Raw genomic sequence first — 13,665 nt, forward strand, 5'->3', positions numbered from 1 at the left:
GACTTTCAGGAGATCAGTCGATGGTCGACAAAGCAGAAGCAGCTTCGCCTTGAAGTTAAATTAGTTCCTGGTATCACACAATGCATCTTTATAAAGTTCTAAATGGCTCCTCGGCCACTCTTATAACCATGGAAACATTCTCTTAATTGTCTCTTCAAATGTCTGTATTATACGTTCCTATTTTACATCATGCCTTCAGAATCTTTAGGGTTTAGTATTTACTGTCTCTGTGACATAGAGCATTGGAATATTTCAGCTGCAACCAGCAGAAACCCATCAGAATGACGGCTATCGGTGGGAACCGCAGGTCATTTGACTTTAGTCAATCTGTTCAATGTTATAGGATTTATTGCAATCTAATAAAAACAAATAATAAATGTGGGAAATAGGAAATAAAAAGAAGCAAAATGACCAAATAAAACTCCCATGAATACTGTAAATTTAAAGATGTCAAGAATGGAATATCAGCTTAAATGGAATCAAACATAAAGTGTAAAGGCCTCCTTTAAGTTTACTGCAAAAATAAACACAAAATCAAGAGCGACACGCGCCAAAACGTCTCATTCTCTCTTCTGTCTCCACTCATTCTTTTATATTCTCTTAAGATAACGGGGACGGGGTCGTGTGATAACAAAACAACCTAATTGGGGACTATATTTTTGTTGCAAGAACTTTGGCTCTTCAGAAGTTTCTATGTTGGCTTCCACAGATTGTGCATCCACTAAAAACTCAGTGTTTTTGAGGAACTACCAGGAGTGGCTGGAGTGGAGGCCAATGACGCTATAGCTACATATAGGTACATATAGATCACCGTTACCCTCAACCCAAAAGACCACCAGTTGGCGCAGCAATACTAAAGATAGGAGGTTGTGGTCGTTGCGCAGACGCGGAGTGATATCACGCACAAACGTGCCCTATGTTCTATATACCGTATGTTCGCGACCAAAGGGCGCACCGTATTAAAAGGTGCAGCCTCAGTTACGGGTGCTATTTCTGTATTTAACACATACATCAGGCGCTCCGGATTATACTGGATGGAAAAAGCCCTGGCTGTGTGTGTGCATCACAGCAGGCGTGGGTTCTCCTCTCTGTAGTCATGCGGGTCTCCTTTGAAGGGCAGATGAGGAGGTTGGTTACAGATTCCCGTCAGAAAGATGATTACGGTGCCAAAGGTCATCACCGGGGTAACCAGGAAGAGGCAGAGTCGGTCTACTGTACGAGCGATGCCGCTCCAGTTATCCTTCTCCTGTAAGGATCAGACATTTACGCCACTTTTGATCTTTTTTAAATCAGAATTTGGGTTGAGGACTCTGTTTGAACCCTCTGACCTCATTGTAGTCGTTCTTGTTGCGCATGTGTTTAATGATGTAGTTGGCTCCATCCACAGCCGGCTTGATCTCTGCGTACAGCTGATCGCTCGCTCCTCCCTCTTCTTGTGGTTTCACAGCTACACACAGACACCAAAGCTCAGAACTCAAATGAAGCTACTGATGCTTCTATATCTCATGTGTTTAAATGTTTCTGGAAACGTACTGGCAGCGTGTGTGACTCGGGTCACCAGTCCGTGTCTCCCAGACTGTTTCTCAAACATCAGCTCACTGCGGGACTTCACACTGTAGTACTCCTCAGCCGAGGCAATGTAGCCCACTGAGCTGGATCGCCGTGGTAACGCTCCATCCCAGTACGGCTCTGCCTCAGCAGGGCGGGACATGCGCAAGATGCGGGGTAATCGCTCGAGGAAGAGCTGGCAGAAAAAGAAAACAGGATTTGGAACACTGATACTGATGTGTGTATGTCTGTGTGTTATAGTGGAAAAACCACATGTTCATATATCCTCTTTCATATGTTATTAAGTCATAGGTTCATATATCCTCTTTCATGTTATTAAGTCACATGTTCATATATCTTTCATATGTTATTAAGTCATATGTTCATATATCCTCTATATTCTCGTTCATATGTCATTAAGTCACATGTTCATATATCCTCTTTCATATGTTATTAAGTCACATGTTCATATATCCTCTTTCATGTTATTAAGTCACATGTTCATATATCTTTCATATGTTATTAAGTCATATGTTCATATATCCTCTATATTCTCGTTCATATGTTATTAAGTCACATGTTCATATATCCTCTTTCATATGTTATTAAGTCACATGTTCATATATCCTCTTTCATGTTATTAAGTCACATGTTCATATATCTTTCATATGTTATTAAGTCATATGTTCATATATCCTCTATATTCTCGTTCATATGTTATTAAGTCACATGTGCATATATCCTCTTTCATATGTTATTAAGTCATAGGTTCATATATCCTCTTTCATATGTTATTAAGTCATAGGTTCATATATCCTCTTTCATATGCTAATAAGTCACATGTTTATATATCCTCTTTCATATGTTATTAAGTCATATGTTCATATATCCTCTTTCATATGTTATTAAGTCACATGTTCATATATCCTCTTTCATGTTATTAAGTCACATGTTCATATATCCTCTTTCATGTTATTAAGTCATATGTTCATATATCCTCTATATTCTCGTTCATATGTTATTAAGTCACATGTTCATATATCCTCTTTCATATGTTATTAAGTCACATGTTCATATATCCTCTTTCATGTTATTAAGTCACATGTTCATATATCTTTCATATGTTATTAAGTCATATGTTCATATATCCTCTATATTCTCGTTCATATGTTATTAAGTCACATGTTCATATATCTTTCATATGTTATTAAGTCATATGTTCATATATCCTCTATATTCTCGTTCATATGTTATTAAGTCACATGTTCATATATCCTCTTTCATGTTATTAAGTCACATGTTCATATATCTTTCATATGTTATTAAGTCATATGTTCATATATCCTCTATATTCTCGTTCATATGTTATTAAGTCACATGTTCATATATCCTCTTTCATATGTTATTAAGTCACATGTTCATATATCCTCTTTCATATGTTATTAAGTCATAGCTTCATATATCCTCTTTCATATGTTATTAAGTCATAGCTTCATATATCCTCTTTCATATGCTATTAAGTCACATGTTTATATATCCTCTTTCATATGTTATTAAGTCATATGTTCATATATCCTCTTTCATATGTTATTAGGTCATATGTTCATATATCCTCTTTCATGTTATTAAGTCACATGTTCATATATCTTTCATATGTTATTAAGTCACATGTTCATATATCCTCTTTCATATGTTATTAAGTCACATGTTCATATATCCTCTTTCATATGTTATTAAGTCATAGGTTCATATATCCTCTTTCATATGTTATTAAGTCATATGTTCATATATCCTCTTTCATATGCTATTAAGTCACATGTTCATATATCCTCTTTCATATGTTATTAAGTCACATGTTCATATATCCTCTTTCATATGTTGTTAAGTCACATGTTCATATGTCCTCTTTCATGTTATTAAGTCACATGTTCATATATCTTTCATATGTTATTAAGTCATATGTTCATATATCCTCTATATTCTCGTTCATATGTTATTAAGTCACATGTTCATATATCCTCTTTCATATGTTATTAAGTCACATGTTCATATATCCTGATGTTCATCTGTTCAACAAAGGGACAACAGGATGTGTGTGTCTTACCTGTTTGGTCCACTCAGACATGACGTGCGTGCTCGGCGTCCTGAAGTGGAGGTTGAGGACGACCACACAGTTCAGCACCACCACCGTCACCACCACCATGATGAACATCAAATATCTTCAACACACAAACACACTCAGATGTTTTCCATTTTTTAAATCTCAGCCGGTTGTCACCTGGTTCTGCAGCCCTAATGTATATATAGTTTGGAGAAGCAGAATATATCTCATTCAGAGTTAAAGTGATGTGGAGTAAATGGTGCGTTTACCTACTTCACAATAAGAGGAACGGACGTGGATGTTTCTGGTAGCCTTTGAGAGATCAAGAGTAGGAAGACAGACTGAGCGAGCAGCACCGAGATGGACAGTGTCATCTTCTCACCACCTACACACACACACACACACACATTTTTATTATCCTTTATAAAATATATTCAAAAATCTGTTGGGGAGCTAATTAATGTTTCCCCATTAATGGCGGCCCCCTCAGCTCCGCCCACCACCGATGTTTGCTGCTTTATTAGCTGTGTTGTCCCGTGCTGACGTGATATTCAGCTATAATGTCTGATTCTTTGGGTGCTGTTGAAGGTTAACTCAGTTCATGTAGTTGTGATTCTGAAAAGGTCCCAGACTGTTAATCTGCCTGACGCTGGCTTCAGTACGTTCTGTGACTCTGCACTGACTGTCTGCGGGCAGGTAGTAGACCAGCGAGGCCAGGAAGGAGATGAGCACGCAGGGGATGATGATGTTGACCACGTAGAAGAGAGGTTTGCGTCTGATGACCAGGTAGAAGGTGATGTCCTGGTGCTTGTTGCTCTCCATGGGAATGTGTTTGTAGGTGTTTCTCTTGGCGGGTCGGTGGATGATCTCCCACTCACCATTCTCTGTTGGTCAAAGCCAGAGTTCAGACACAAGTGATGAAGTTATGACTGTCAGTCTGGTTGGAGCTGCAGCCAGTCTGAAGGCTCAGGCTCTGGGGAAAACAACTTCTCTGCATGTATCAACAGCATCCAGTACACTGAAAGTCACCCACAAACTCCAGGACTGTATGCAGTAAAAAATAAAAATAAATGGAAATTAATCTTTACTTGGTTACCTGTGAAGCTTGCAGGATCAATAACGATCCATTCAACCGTGCACTTGGTTTCATTGACTATGTCTTCCTTCAGGAGCAACCTGATCTCCTTGGCATTGTACGTTAGAGAGCTGCAAGGCAACATGGGAAATGCAGTTCAGAATTTAAAAAAAGCCTTTTTCCTACTGGGAGAGTTTAGCTTCAACGTACATTTTATTTTTGCACCTTTTCTCCTCTCATATGTGTTTAGATTCTATAAAATCTTGACTCAGCTCAGTTTAAAACATCATGTCACAGTTTGTCTGCGTTTCAAACAGCAATGGAAAATCCTGCCCGTGCATACGTGAATTTGAGCGTGCAGTTCTGCCAGTCAAAGGGGAAATATTTGACGCTGATGGAGCAGGACGATCTGAAGATGGCGGGTGGTAACCAGAAGCAGAAACCTGTTGAATCCACCAGAACGTTGCAGTAGTAGGCCACGTTGAATTGGGCATCGTTGCTGAGGAGGTGGTTGTACACACACGGAAATGTATTAAACATAACGAATTCAAGTATAAATAACAGGACACGTGATACTTGTTCATTGTTATGACTGTTTGATGTTGATAAAGGGGCTGAAGCCATATTTCTAAAGGTGAGGAGGGCCGAGTCTCACTTGTTTTCCAGCACGATCTCCGGCAGCCACACCATGCTTGAGGGCAGCCGGAGAATGCTGATGCCATCAAACTCTGTCGAGTTCCACGACAGCCGATAATCAGTCCACGTCTGAAACACGCGCAGTTTTAGAAATTGTGCAAACTCCGGAAATATTAATCCGTCATATTCATCATTTCCTTACATGCTCAATCCATACGTTTGTCAGTAGCGTCTCGTCTACTTCTTTCTGCAAAAAGCATCAGAACATCAGATTTAAAGATATTTTCTCCTTCTGCCTTTCTACAACATTGAGTGTGTATGATACAGAGAACATCTCGTGAATTTTCCTTTAAATTTAATATATTTAAGCAATTCACGATACTAGCTCCTTGATTGTGAAATATTTGGGCTTGAATGTCTTTTTGAAAGTGACGCACCAGAGAAATGAGGTTGGACAGTGTGAGCGCCAGCTGGACGTCGACGGCATCCTGGTGTCTCTCAACAGGACGCAGCTCCTTGTTGTATCCCCGTTCTTTGAACAGGTGGTGGATGAGACGCTCCTCCTCATTTCTGCACCAACAGCCTGGCACACACACACACACACACACACACACACACAGACCTTGGATACTGTGGTACATAGAGAACTGCATTCCTTCTGAATTCCATCTCTGGCTCAGATTTCAGGCAGCTGCTGTATCAGCCGCCGCCTCATAAACACGACCGTCATTTTCAGGATGCTTCCAGTTAACAACACAGCTGCATTTGTTTTTATTCTCACCTGTGCCAACTTCCTGTGATCAAAACCAGGTTATCATCCCGACACCCCCCCACACACGCACGCATATTTCAAGATTCAAGATTTACTTTATTCATCCCCGTAGGGAAATTGAATTGTAGTAGCAGCCCACACATGGAGGAATATAACTATTTATAGGGGGAATTTACTCTTACGCCTGATATTTCTTCTCATCATCAGCTTATGGGGTGATTTGTTCCATTTTTTTCTCATTTTCCACAAGTCATAATTGTTTATAGGTCATTTGAGCAGGAAATTTTGCATATTCTAAAACTTCATCAGCAAGATCCATCAAAAATAATGAAAGAATTGATGAGTACAGAGGAAACATTTCAAACAAAAAAGGGGATATTGCAGTTTTGTTTTTGTTAAATGATGAAATAAACTGTTTTTTTAATCGGAAATTGATCAAGACCAGAATGATTTTATATGGATTAAAGATAAATGCAAAAAAAGACAAAGTTTATCCTCAAAGGACTGTAATAAATCTTAAATTCTAAATTAGGTGTTAAAAGTCAAGAGAGAACGTCCAAAATAATGCAGAAACGTGACAGTAAGTGCTTCTACGGTTTAATCAGCCTGGGATTTGACCAGCAGCCATCCTGCCTTCGAATGTTGCCTCAGTAACTAAAATTGAATGTAAGTACATTTTGCAAGTGATTCACACCAAAATGTTAATTTTTAGACAAAAAAAACAAAACACTCACCAGCTGAGAGCAAAACCAGCAGAAACACAACAGGCAGAAGTGCTGGGAACTCCATGACTGATACTGGTCGACCTTTCTCAGACTGGAGAGCGACAGCAGACAGCTGCAGAAACACACTGGCAAAAAATAGAGGAGCGGGCATCACGTGACAGGTGGGCCTGACCCCCGTCTCCTCCAGGGGTGAGAGACCATATCAGTCATCTATAATGTGGCGTATCGGTGGTTAAATAAGGCCTGGCTAAATGTTGGTTCACCAGACATTTAAGGTTTATTTTTAATTTGAGGTATTAAAAAGTACAAGCTCATAAATATATATATGTAATAAGAAACTGTGTGTTTATTTACTCAATGACAAAAGAGGACATATAAAGACACATAAAAATTCAAGATAGACACAATTTATCGAGAGTGACTTAAAGATAAAAACAACTTCAACACAAAGAGTCCATAAAGTCTCTATGGTGGTATTTTTCCTTCGGTCCTCAGAGCGACAGGTTGACGTCACACTTCATCTTGCCGCTGCTGAGGCTGTGGATCATGGAGATCATGGCGGAGTGTTTGCTCAGCTCGTCCTCTTTCTGCTTCAGCTTCTGCTCCAGCTGACTCTTCTGCAGCTCCAGAGACGAAGCCTGAAAATCAACCAGTTACTCCATCGCTGAACAAAAACAATCAACGGATCAGCTTCAAATCCGGACCTTGATGCTGGCGTCCTTCCGGGCCTGCTCCGTCTTGTTGAGCTCTTTCCTCAGGACCTCCACCGTCTCCTCCAGGTCGCCCCTCTCTCGTTCCTTCTCCCTCAGTTTCTCCTCCTCGGCTTGCAGTTCACCTCGAAGACCTGAAGGAGCCACGCGAATGTTTACAGACCCACGTTGCTGTTGAAGGAAACGACCTCTTAACCGCAGATGATGTCACACCCACCTGTGATGTCACTGTGTTTCTGCTGCAGATCTGATTGGAGGGACCTGAGTTCATCCTCTCTCTCCTCCAACGCCGACACCATCCTGGCAGACAGAGGCAGAACCTGAGACCGCTGCACTCTGACCTCCGTGCACGTGTCAAGACGGCGTCCGCTGTTACCTGTCATGCTGCAGCTGCAGGTTTTCATGGTTCTTCCTCAGAGAGTCGTTCTGCCTGGAGAGTGAGCTGTGAGCCGCCTGCAGGTCCTTCAACACACGCTCACTCTCGTTGAACCTGTGATGACATAATATCGGAGTAGAGTAATGTAGACAACCATCCACCTGACGGATGGAATAATCCAAATTATATTTGTATTATTTTTCTTTTCGGACACCCAGAAACTGTTCTGACCTGTTGAGCAGACTGTTATAGGCTCCTTTCAGGGCCTGGTGCTCCTCAGAATCCCGCTGCAGTCTGGCGTTGTGCTGAAGAAGCTCCTCCATGTCGGCCTTGGAGCGCTCCACCTCTAGCACCTGGCTGCCCAGCTCGACCTGCAGATCCTCGCCGCGGCGTTCCGCCTCCTTCAGCAGGGAGCCCAATTTACAGGCCTGCACCCCAGCGTGGAGAGAACAAAGCACGAGGGCCATAAATTCAAGACTATTGCAGAAGAGGCAGCTGAAGCTCTGGCCTGTGGAGGTTACCTCGGCTTCTGCTTGAGCCCGCTGGAGGCGATACTGAGCGATGAGACGGTCGGCCTGAGAAAGAGCCTTTGCCTTCGCCTCCAACAAATCCTGCAGTCGATCCTCCTTCACCTGATGGAAAAAGGACCAAAACTTTAACAGATGCCTTTTTTAAAGGCTTTAAATGTTATTTGTCCGATTCGTCCCCATTACTCACAGTAAATGTAGACAGCTTCTGTTCATAAACGTCGATGATCTCAGAGATACGAGAATCCTTCAGGTGTTCCTGCAGCTACAGACAAAACACCAACCTGTCATCATAGCTGTGCTGAACCAATGTGGGCAGAACTAACAGCCTCCAGAGCAGACCACATTACCTCTAAACCGGTCTGTAGCTTGTCAACCAGACATTGGACACTCTTACTGGAGTCGCTGGAGGTGTCCAGTATGGTGGCAGGTGGGACGTCCTGCACTGCAAGACGTTTGACAGGCTCCGCCTCCCTCTGTCGGTACGCATTATTGGCAGCGATGCTTTCGCCCAAACTAGAATCACAAAAGCTTCACAGAAAAACCTCCTTGACACAAAAAAGAAGTAGCCACCAAAAACGGGACTCACAGAAGTGATGGGAAGTCTGGGAGGGGCGTGGCTTCGAAGAGCAAGGACAGCCCCCTCTGCACGCGCTCTCTGTGGTGGGACGTCAGGGCCAACGAGAGGGGAGTCACAATCCTCTGGTCCTGGTCCGATCAGACAGAAAGCATCAGAGAAGGTGTCTGAGTGTGTGTAAGTGTGTGCATGTACCTGCAGCATCCTGTAGAAGCTGGTCTCCATGTCCTTCACATGTTGCTTCAGTTTGCTCATTAACGCCAGAGTTTTCAGCAAAGCTTCGGCAATCAACTGACTGAAAGACAGACTGCAGCTTTAACCAGCCAGGCGGATGTTAGTGTAGATAAATATATCACGTTATTGCACACGCACGGCTCAAATGAGGTAAATTAATCAGCACATTTTTTTTTAAAAGTAACAATCAATTAAAAAGGGGCTTAAAAGCTGTTGAGACAGTAATCTAGCTCTTAGTCTTTGCTCACCTTAGCTCGTTACTGTTACTATGACAACAGGAGAGCAGAGATCCAGCCTGTGAGAGGCAGAGCTGTGCGCTCACCTGCTGGGATACCAAAGATCTTGTGGCGTCCACAGCACACAGAAGTGAAAGCGTTAAGGCTTTGAAACACACCTTCTCTCACATAGAAGCAGCACTTGGAGCTCATTGAAAGGATATCGAGCAGCAGACCGCTGACATGTGCGATGCGACGGCACTGTTTTCTTAGGCGAGCGTCTCCGTGTGCAGGATCGACGCTCCTCAGTAACCCCAACAGGACTGGAAGCAACATTTCCGTGAAGCTCAGCACACAGTCAGACACAGTGTCTCGTCCCAACGCCTCCTGAAGACAACAGAAACAAAAGTTAGAAGGTTCACATGAAAAAACAAGGCATTAAAGGATACTGACAGCTGTTCTAATGGAAAGAGGAACTCCGGATCTTGAAACCCTGCTAAGGTGACACACCTCCAGCAGCTCAGTCAACAACTGCAGGGCCTGCAGTGAGCAGGATTCAGCGCCATCCACAGGTGAGCTCAGCCACTGAACGAGGGCCAGGCCAGCGTCACCTTTACGGCCAACGTCAGGGCCGCCCCCCTGCCTGTGAGCTGCTACTTTTAGTTTGGGTCCTGCGGGCCTGAAAACCACCTCACACAACAGCAAACGCAGCCCAGAGACTCCACACATGGCCAGGAGGAGCTCCAGCACCTGCAGATGCAGATGCACACCAAACCAAAATACAGGTGTGAAACACGACCGTCCAACGTGTTTGTGCCCGTTTATATTATTACAGCAGCGCATTTGTTACCTTTGCTGCCGAGTCTGGGTCTTTTGATTGCAAAAGGCCTAAAACCTGAGACAGACACGCTGTGAAGTGCTGATACCTATAAAGGGGAAAGTCAGTTGAATCTTTTGAGCTTCACAGCAAAATAATAATAATAATAATAATAATAATAATAATAATAATAATAATGTCAGTTTCTGGAGAAAAGTGTGAAGGTGCCAGGAGGGCAGCAGATGAGAATTCGAATTAGCAGAATTAGCAGCTGTGCTGCTCTGGTACATTTACATTTTTACTACTAAAGGTCATCAATGTTCAAGGCCCCCTGAAATGAATAAAAAGGTGCGTGTACCTGGTCAGGTAATCTGCTATTTTGGGGTTCTTTAAGAGGTCAACCAAGAGGTCAACAGAGTATTTTCTTGTTACGGTCCCGTCACCATTCACAATGATGTTGAACACAAGCTGGAAAGTCTGGTGGATGTTTTTCCCATCAAACAGCTGAGAGGAAAAACACACAAAAAACACGTTGAGACACTGATAAAACAGTTATTTTTGGTTCTGATAACAGCGTCCCACCTACCTTCTCCCCAACCTTCTCATTCAGCGTGAGGCTGGCAAGTATGGACAATGTAAAGACCACCACAGTCAGGCTGTTGTGGGCCAGGAAGTTGATCAAAGTGCGGTAGAGAGACTTCACATTGTCCTACATCACCAGAGTAGACAGTGAGTTATGCTGCATCAGCTTGCAAAATGAAACAACTATACGGAAGCTTCAATACCAGAGGCTGATCTTGACATTTCATATACAGTGATCCCTCGTTTATCGCGGGAGTTGCGTTCCAAAAATAACACGCGAAAAGTGAAATCCGTGAAGTAGTCAGCTTTATTTTTTTTTATTATTTTACAATGCAATACTGAACTATAGAATGAAACCAAAAATCAAAACCTGTTTTAAAGCCCAAAACTTGTTTAAAACAATAATTTTAATCTAGTAATACAAGGTTGGAAACATTGTCACTGGCGTATTTCAGTCCCAGCTGTGCCTCTTCGTCCTGACTCCGCTCCGCTGGAGCGTCTGTTTCTACTGAAGGCGCAGGAGTCTTTCTCCGAGAGAAGAACATCGTTATGGGTAGTTGTTGGCGCTCTTTCTTTTTCTGAGCAAGAAGATTTTTTATAAACGGATATGCCACCTTCGATTATATTTGAGAACTGCAACGAACGACTCGCAAAAAAAAGCCGTGAAGCAGCGAAGCCGTGAAAGATGAACCGCGATATAGCGAGGGATCACTGTAGTTGCTTTTTTGGAATAAAAACAGCCAGTTAACAGGTTCACTCACGAGAGACTTGATGTGGCTCTGCACCGAATGGTTGTCACGGCACAGGTTTGCCATCAGGCCAAGACACGGCAGGATAATCTCATCTTTGTCTGACTGGCTATGGTGCAGAAGTACTGTTATTAGTTATAGGACACAAACCTGCCTTCACTAGTGATGTATGTGGTCCTTACATGTTCGCCACAAGAAATGTGATCAGCTCGTGGACGTGATTCGTCGACTGGAAGATCCGAATGTTATATGTCAATTTCTGAAGCACCTGCAAACACTACATCATACACAACAGACTTAAAATACCGTTAAATAGATTCATGCAACACGTTTTATATAGTTATTTTTAGTCACATAACGCATGTGTTAGTGTGGCACATGTCGAGCTTACTTGTAGGACCAAGGGTTCTCCTGGTGTGGTGCTGTGGTGCTGGATGACGGCAGCGAGGGTGCTGGTGCAGTTGTAGCTGCAGTGAAGAATCTCCCGACTGGCATCGTCACATGCTGGACACAGACAGCGGCAAAAAAACTCAAATACGTACGTTTTACAAAGTAGCTGTTGATAAATGCCAAAGGTAAATGATCAGGCAAGCGGTGGGAATACAACCCAGACAGGAAACCAGTATCACTACAGCAAGGTGATGAGTAGAACATGCAAACTCCATGTAGGAAGATACAATAAAGTGTAATTCAATAATAAACTCTGACCTTAAAGTGGAGAATAATCGAAAAAGACACAACATAAAGCAGCCAAACAAAAAAATGCACAATGGCATTGCCACATGTACACAGATAAAGTACCGAGCTGAGCCAGTAGGGAGATGATGGTGCTGGTCAGTGTGGGACTGGTTACTGGGTTTCCTGCCAGCTCCACCAGACCATTCATACACTCGGTGAGCAGAACCTGACCCGAGGACAGCAGCGGGCCACATTTTAGGGCTGAGAACTCCTAAAAACCAGACAAAAACCACTTTAGAGACACAGCTAGCAGAGTTGATGCTTTAATGAGTCTCCCTTTGAGTGAAATGTTAAAACCCAAAGTTCAACATGATTGACGCTCACCTCCACTTGTCTCTGCAGCTGCGCTGCGTTCTGCGTCGTTCTTGCTTCCCTGTACTGCTGGATCGCGAGCAACAGAGACTTGAAGCACGTAGATGTGTCCATCCTATAGATCAGGGTCCAAGCAGCGAAGAAAAGGTTGAAACATTCGCCTTCAAAACATGTAATTACCGCTTTATAACGCCCATCTTGCTGGGGGGACTCTATGCTAACGCATGCTACACATGCATGCACGTTTCATGACAAAAAACGAAAAATTGTTCAGTCAAAAAGCTTGTAAGTCATTTCCCACTTTCCTAAAGCTGTTTGTGACATATTTAAGAGCGTGATTTATGTAAATAATACCTGTTCTCCTGTTTCTTGTCAGGCAAACGTCAACAACCGGCCACAGCAGCTACTTCCTCGCGCCCTCAGCTTCGAAACGGTGAAGAACGTACCATCTCCAGGGGAGGGAACTCCGGTCGGTTACGGAGAGCTCAACTAACACATATATTGCAGGATTTTAATTTTCCAGACTATATTCTCAACTTTTAAAATAATTTATGCGCTAAGAAATCAATAAAGAGGCATTTCTTTTGCGCTACGGAAAGTATACATTTACTCGACGTGCCAGTATTTTGAGATAGGCCAACCACGTGACTCAGAAAGGCGGAGCTAATAATCCATTTATAAAATAGGAATATAATTACTGAATAAATGGATTTTATAGATCGTATATTCCAACTTTCTTCAGTCTATGAGATAAAATTGCATCTGAATTTTAAAGTGTTTCAATGCCCGTAGATTACTTGGGCCTGATCGTTAATTCAGACACCTGCCATCATCTGCCAACAACAATGAATGCATTTACCAAATACATTTATTTTGGTGAACATGTTAATCAGTACAGTCCTACAAGTACACAAACATCCACGCTGGTGCAAACTGGCTGCAAAGATTCAGGACAGTCATTGCTTTTTATG

At 42.6% G+C, this 13,665-nt stretch overlaps 2 protein-coding genes across 2 annotated transcripts; both read right to left on the reverse strand.

The window, feature by feature from the left end:
• Nucleotides 1-1,063: 1,063 nt before the first annotated feature.
• chrnd (cholinergic receptor, nicotinic, delta (muscle)) lies at nt 1,064-7,116 on the reverse strand. Its single transcript, XM_029843082.1, has 12 exons — nt 6,867-7,116; nt 5,798-5,943; nt 5,563-5,607; nt 5,380-5,489; nt 5,068-5,223; nt 4,746-4,855; nt 4,333-4,533; nt 3,923-4,034; nt 3,653-3,767; nt 1,534-1,744; nt 1,329-1,447; nt 1,064-1,246 (listed from the first exon to the last, which is right to left on the reverse strand). The coding sequence occupies exons 1-12, from the start codon at nt 7,006-7,008 to the stop codon at nt 1,064-1,066; spliced, it is 1,650 nt and encodes a 549-aa protein (XP_029698942.1). The 5' UTR covers nt 7,009-7,116.
• Nucleotides 7,117-7,179: 63 nt separating this feature from the next.
• On the reverse strand, nt 7,180-13,341 carry cip2a (cellular inhibitor of PP2A). Its single transcript, XM_029843081.1, has 22 exons — nt 13,049-13,341; nt 12,707-12,809; nt 12,446-12,593; nt 12,036-12,148; nt 11,827-11,921; nt 11,657-11,753; nt 10,900-11,022; nt 10,672-10,817; nt 10,347-10,422; nt 10,007-10,246; nt 9,721-9,883; nt 9,530-9,647; nt 9,243-9,342; nt 9,060-9,178; nt 8,821-8,986; nt 8,661-8,735; nt 8,465-8,575; nt 8,175-8,371; nt 7,944-8,057; nt 7,785-7,867; nt 7,562-7,701; nt 7,180-7,495 (listed from the first exon to the last, which is right to left on the reverse strand). The coding sequence occupies exons 2-22, from the start codon at nt 12,806-12,808 to the stop codon at nt 7,349-7,351; spliced, it is 2,673 nt and encodes an 890-aa protein (XP_029698941.1). The 5' UTR covers nt 12,809; nt 13,049-13,341; the 3' UTR covers nt 7,180-7,348.
• Nucleotides 13,342-13,665: the final 324 nt, after the last annotated feature.

The sequence above is a fragment of the Takifugu rubripes genome, chromosome 10, assembly GCF_901000725.2.
Source record: "Takifugu rubripes chromosome 10, fTakRub1.2, whole genome shotgun sequence".
Taxonomy (NCBI): Eukaryota; Metazoa; Chordata; class Actinopteri; order Tetraodontiformes; family Tetraodontidae; genus Takifugu; species Takifugu rubripes.

Bases quoted from the DNA above. Each gene is read 5' to 3' on its own strand.
- chrnd (XM_029843082.1), bottom strand. From the start codon at position 7,008: ATGCCCGCTCCTCTATTTTTTGCCAGTGTGTTTCTGCAGCTGTCTGCT. The intron at 4,035-4,332 runs GTCAGTGCAGAG...GTGTGTGTGTAG, and splicing joins CTACTACCTGCCCGCAGACA to GTGGTGAGAAGATGACACTG. The intron at 3,768-3,922 runs GTAGGTAAACGC...TGTGTGTTGAAG, and splicing joins TCCGTTCCTCTTATTGTGAA to ATATTTGATGTTCATCATGG.
- cip2a (XM_029843081.1), bottom strand. From the start codon at position 12,808: ATGGACACATCTACGTGCTTCAAGTCTCTGTTGCTCGCGATCCAGCAG. The intron at 12,149-12,445 runs GTACTTTATCTG...GTCTGTGTCCAG, and splicing joins CTCCCTACTGGCTCAGCTCG to CATGTGACGATGCCAGTCGG. The intron at 11,023-11,656 runs GTGAGTGAACCT...CTGGTGATGTAG, and splicing joins AGAGCCACATCAAGTCTCTC to GACAATGTGAAGTCTCTCTA.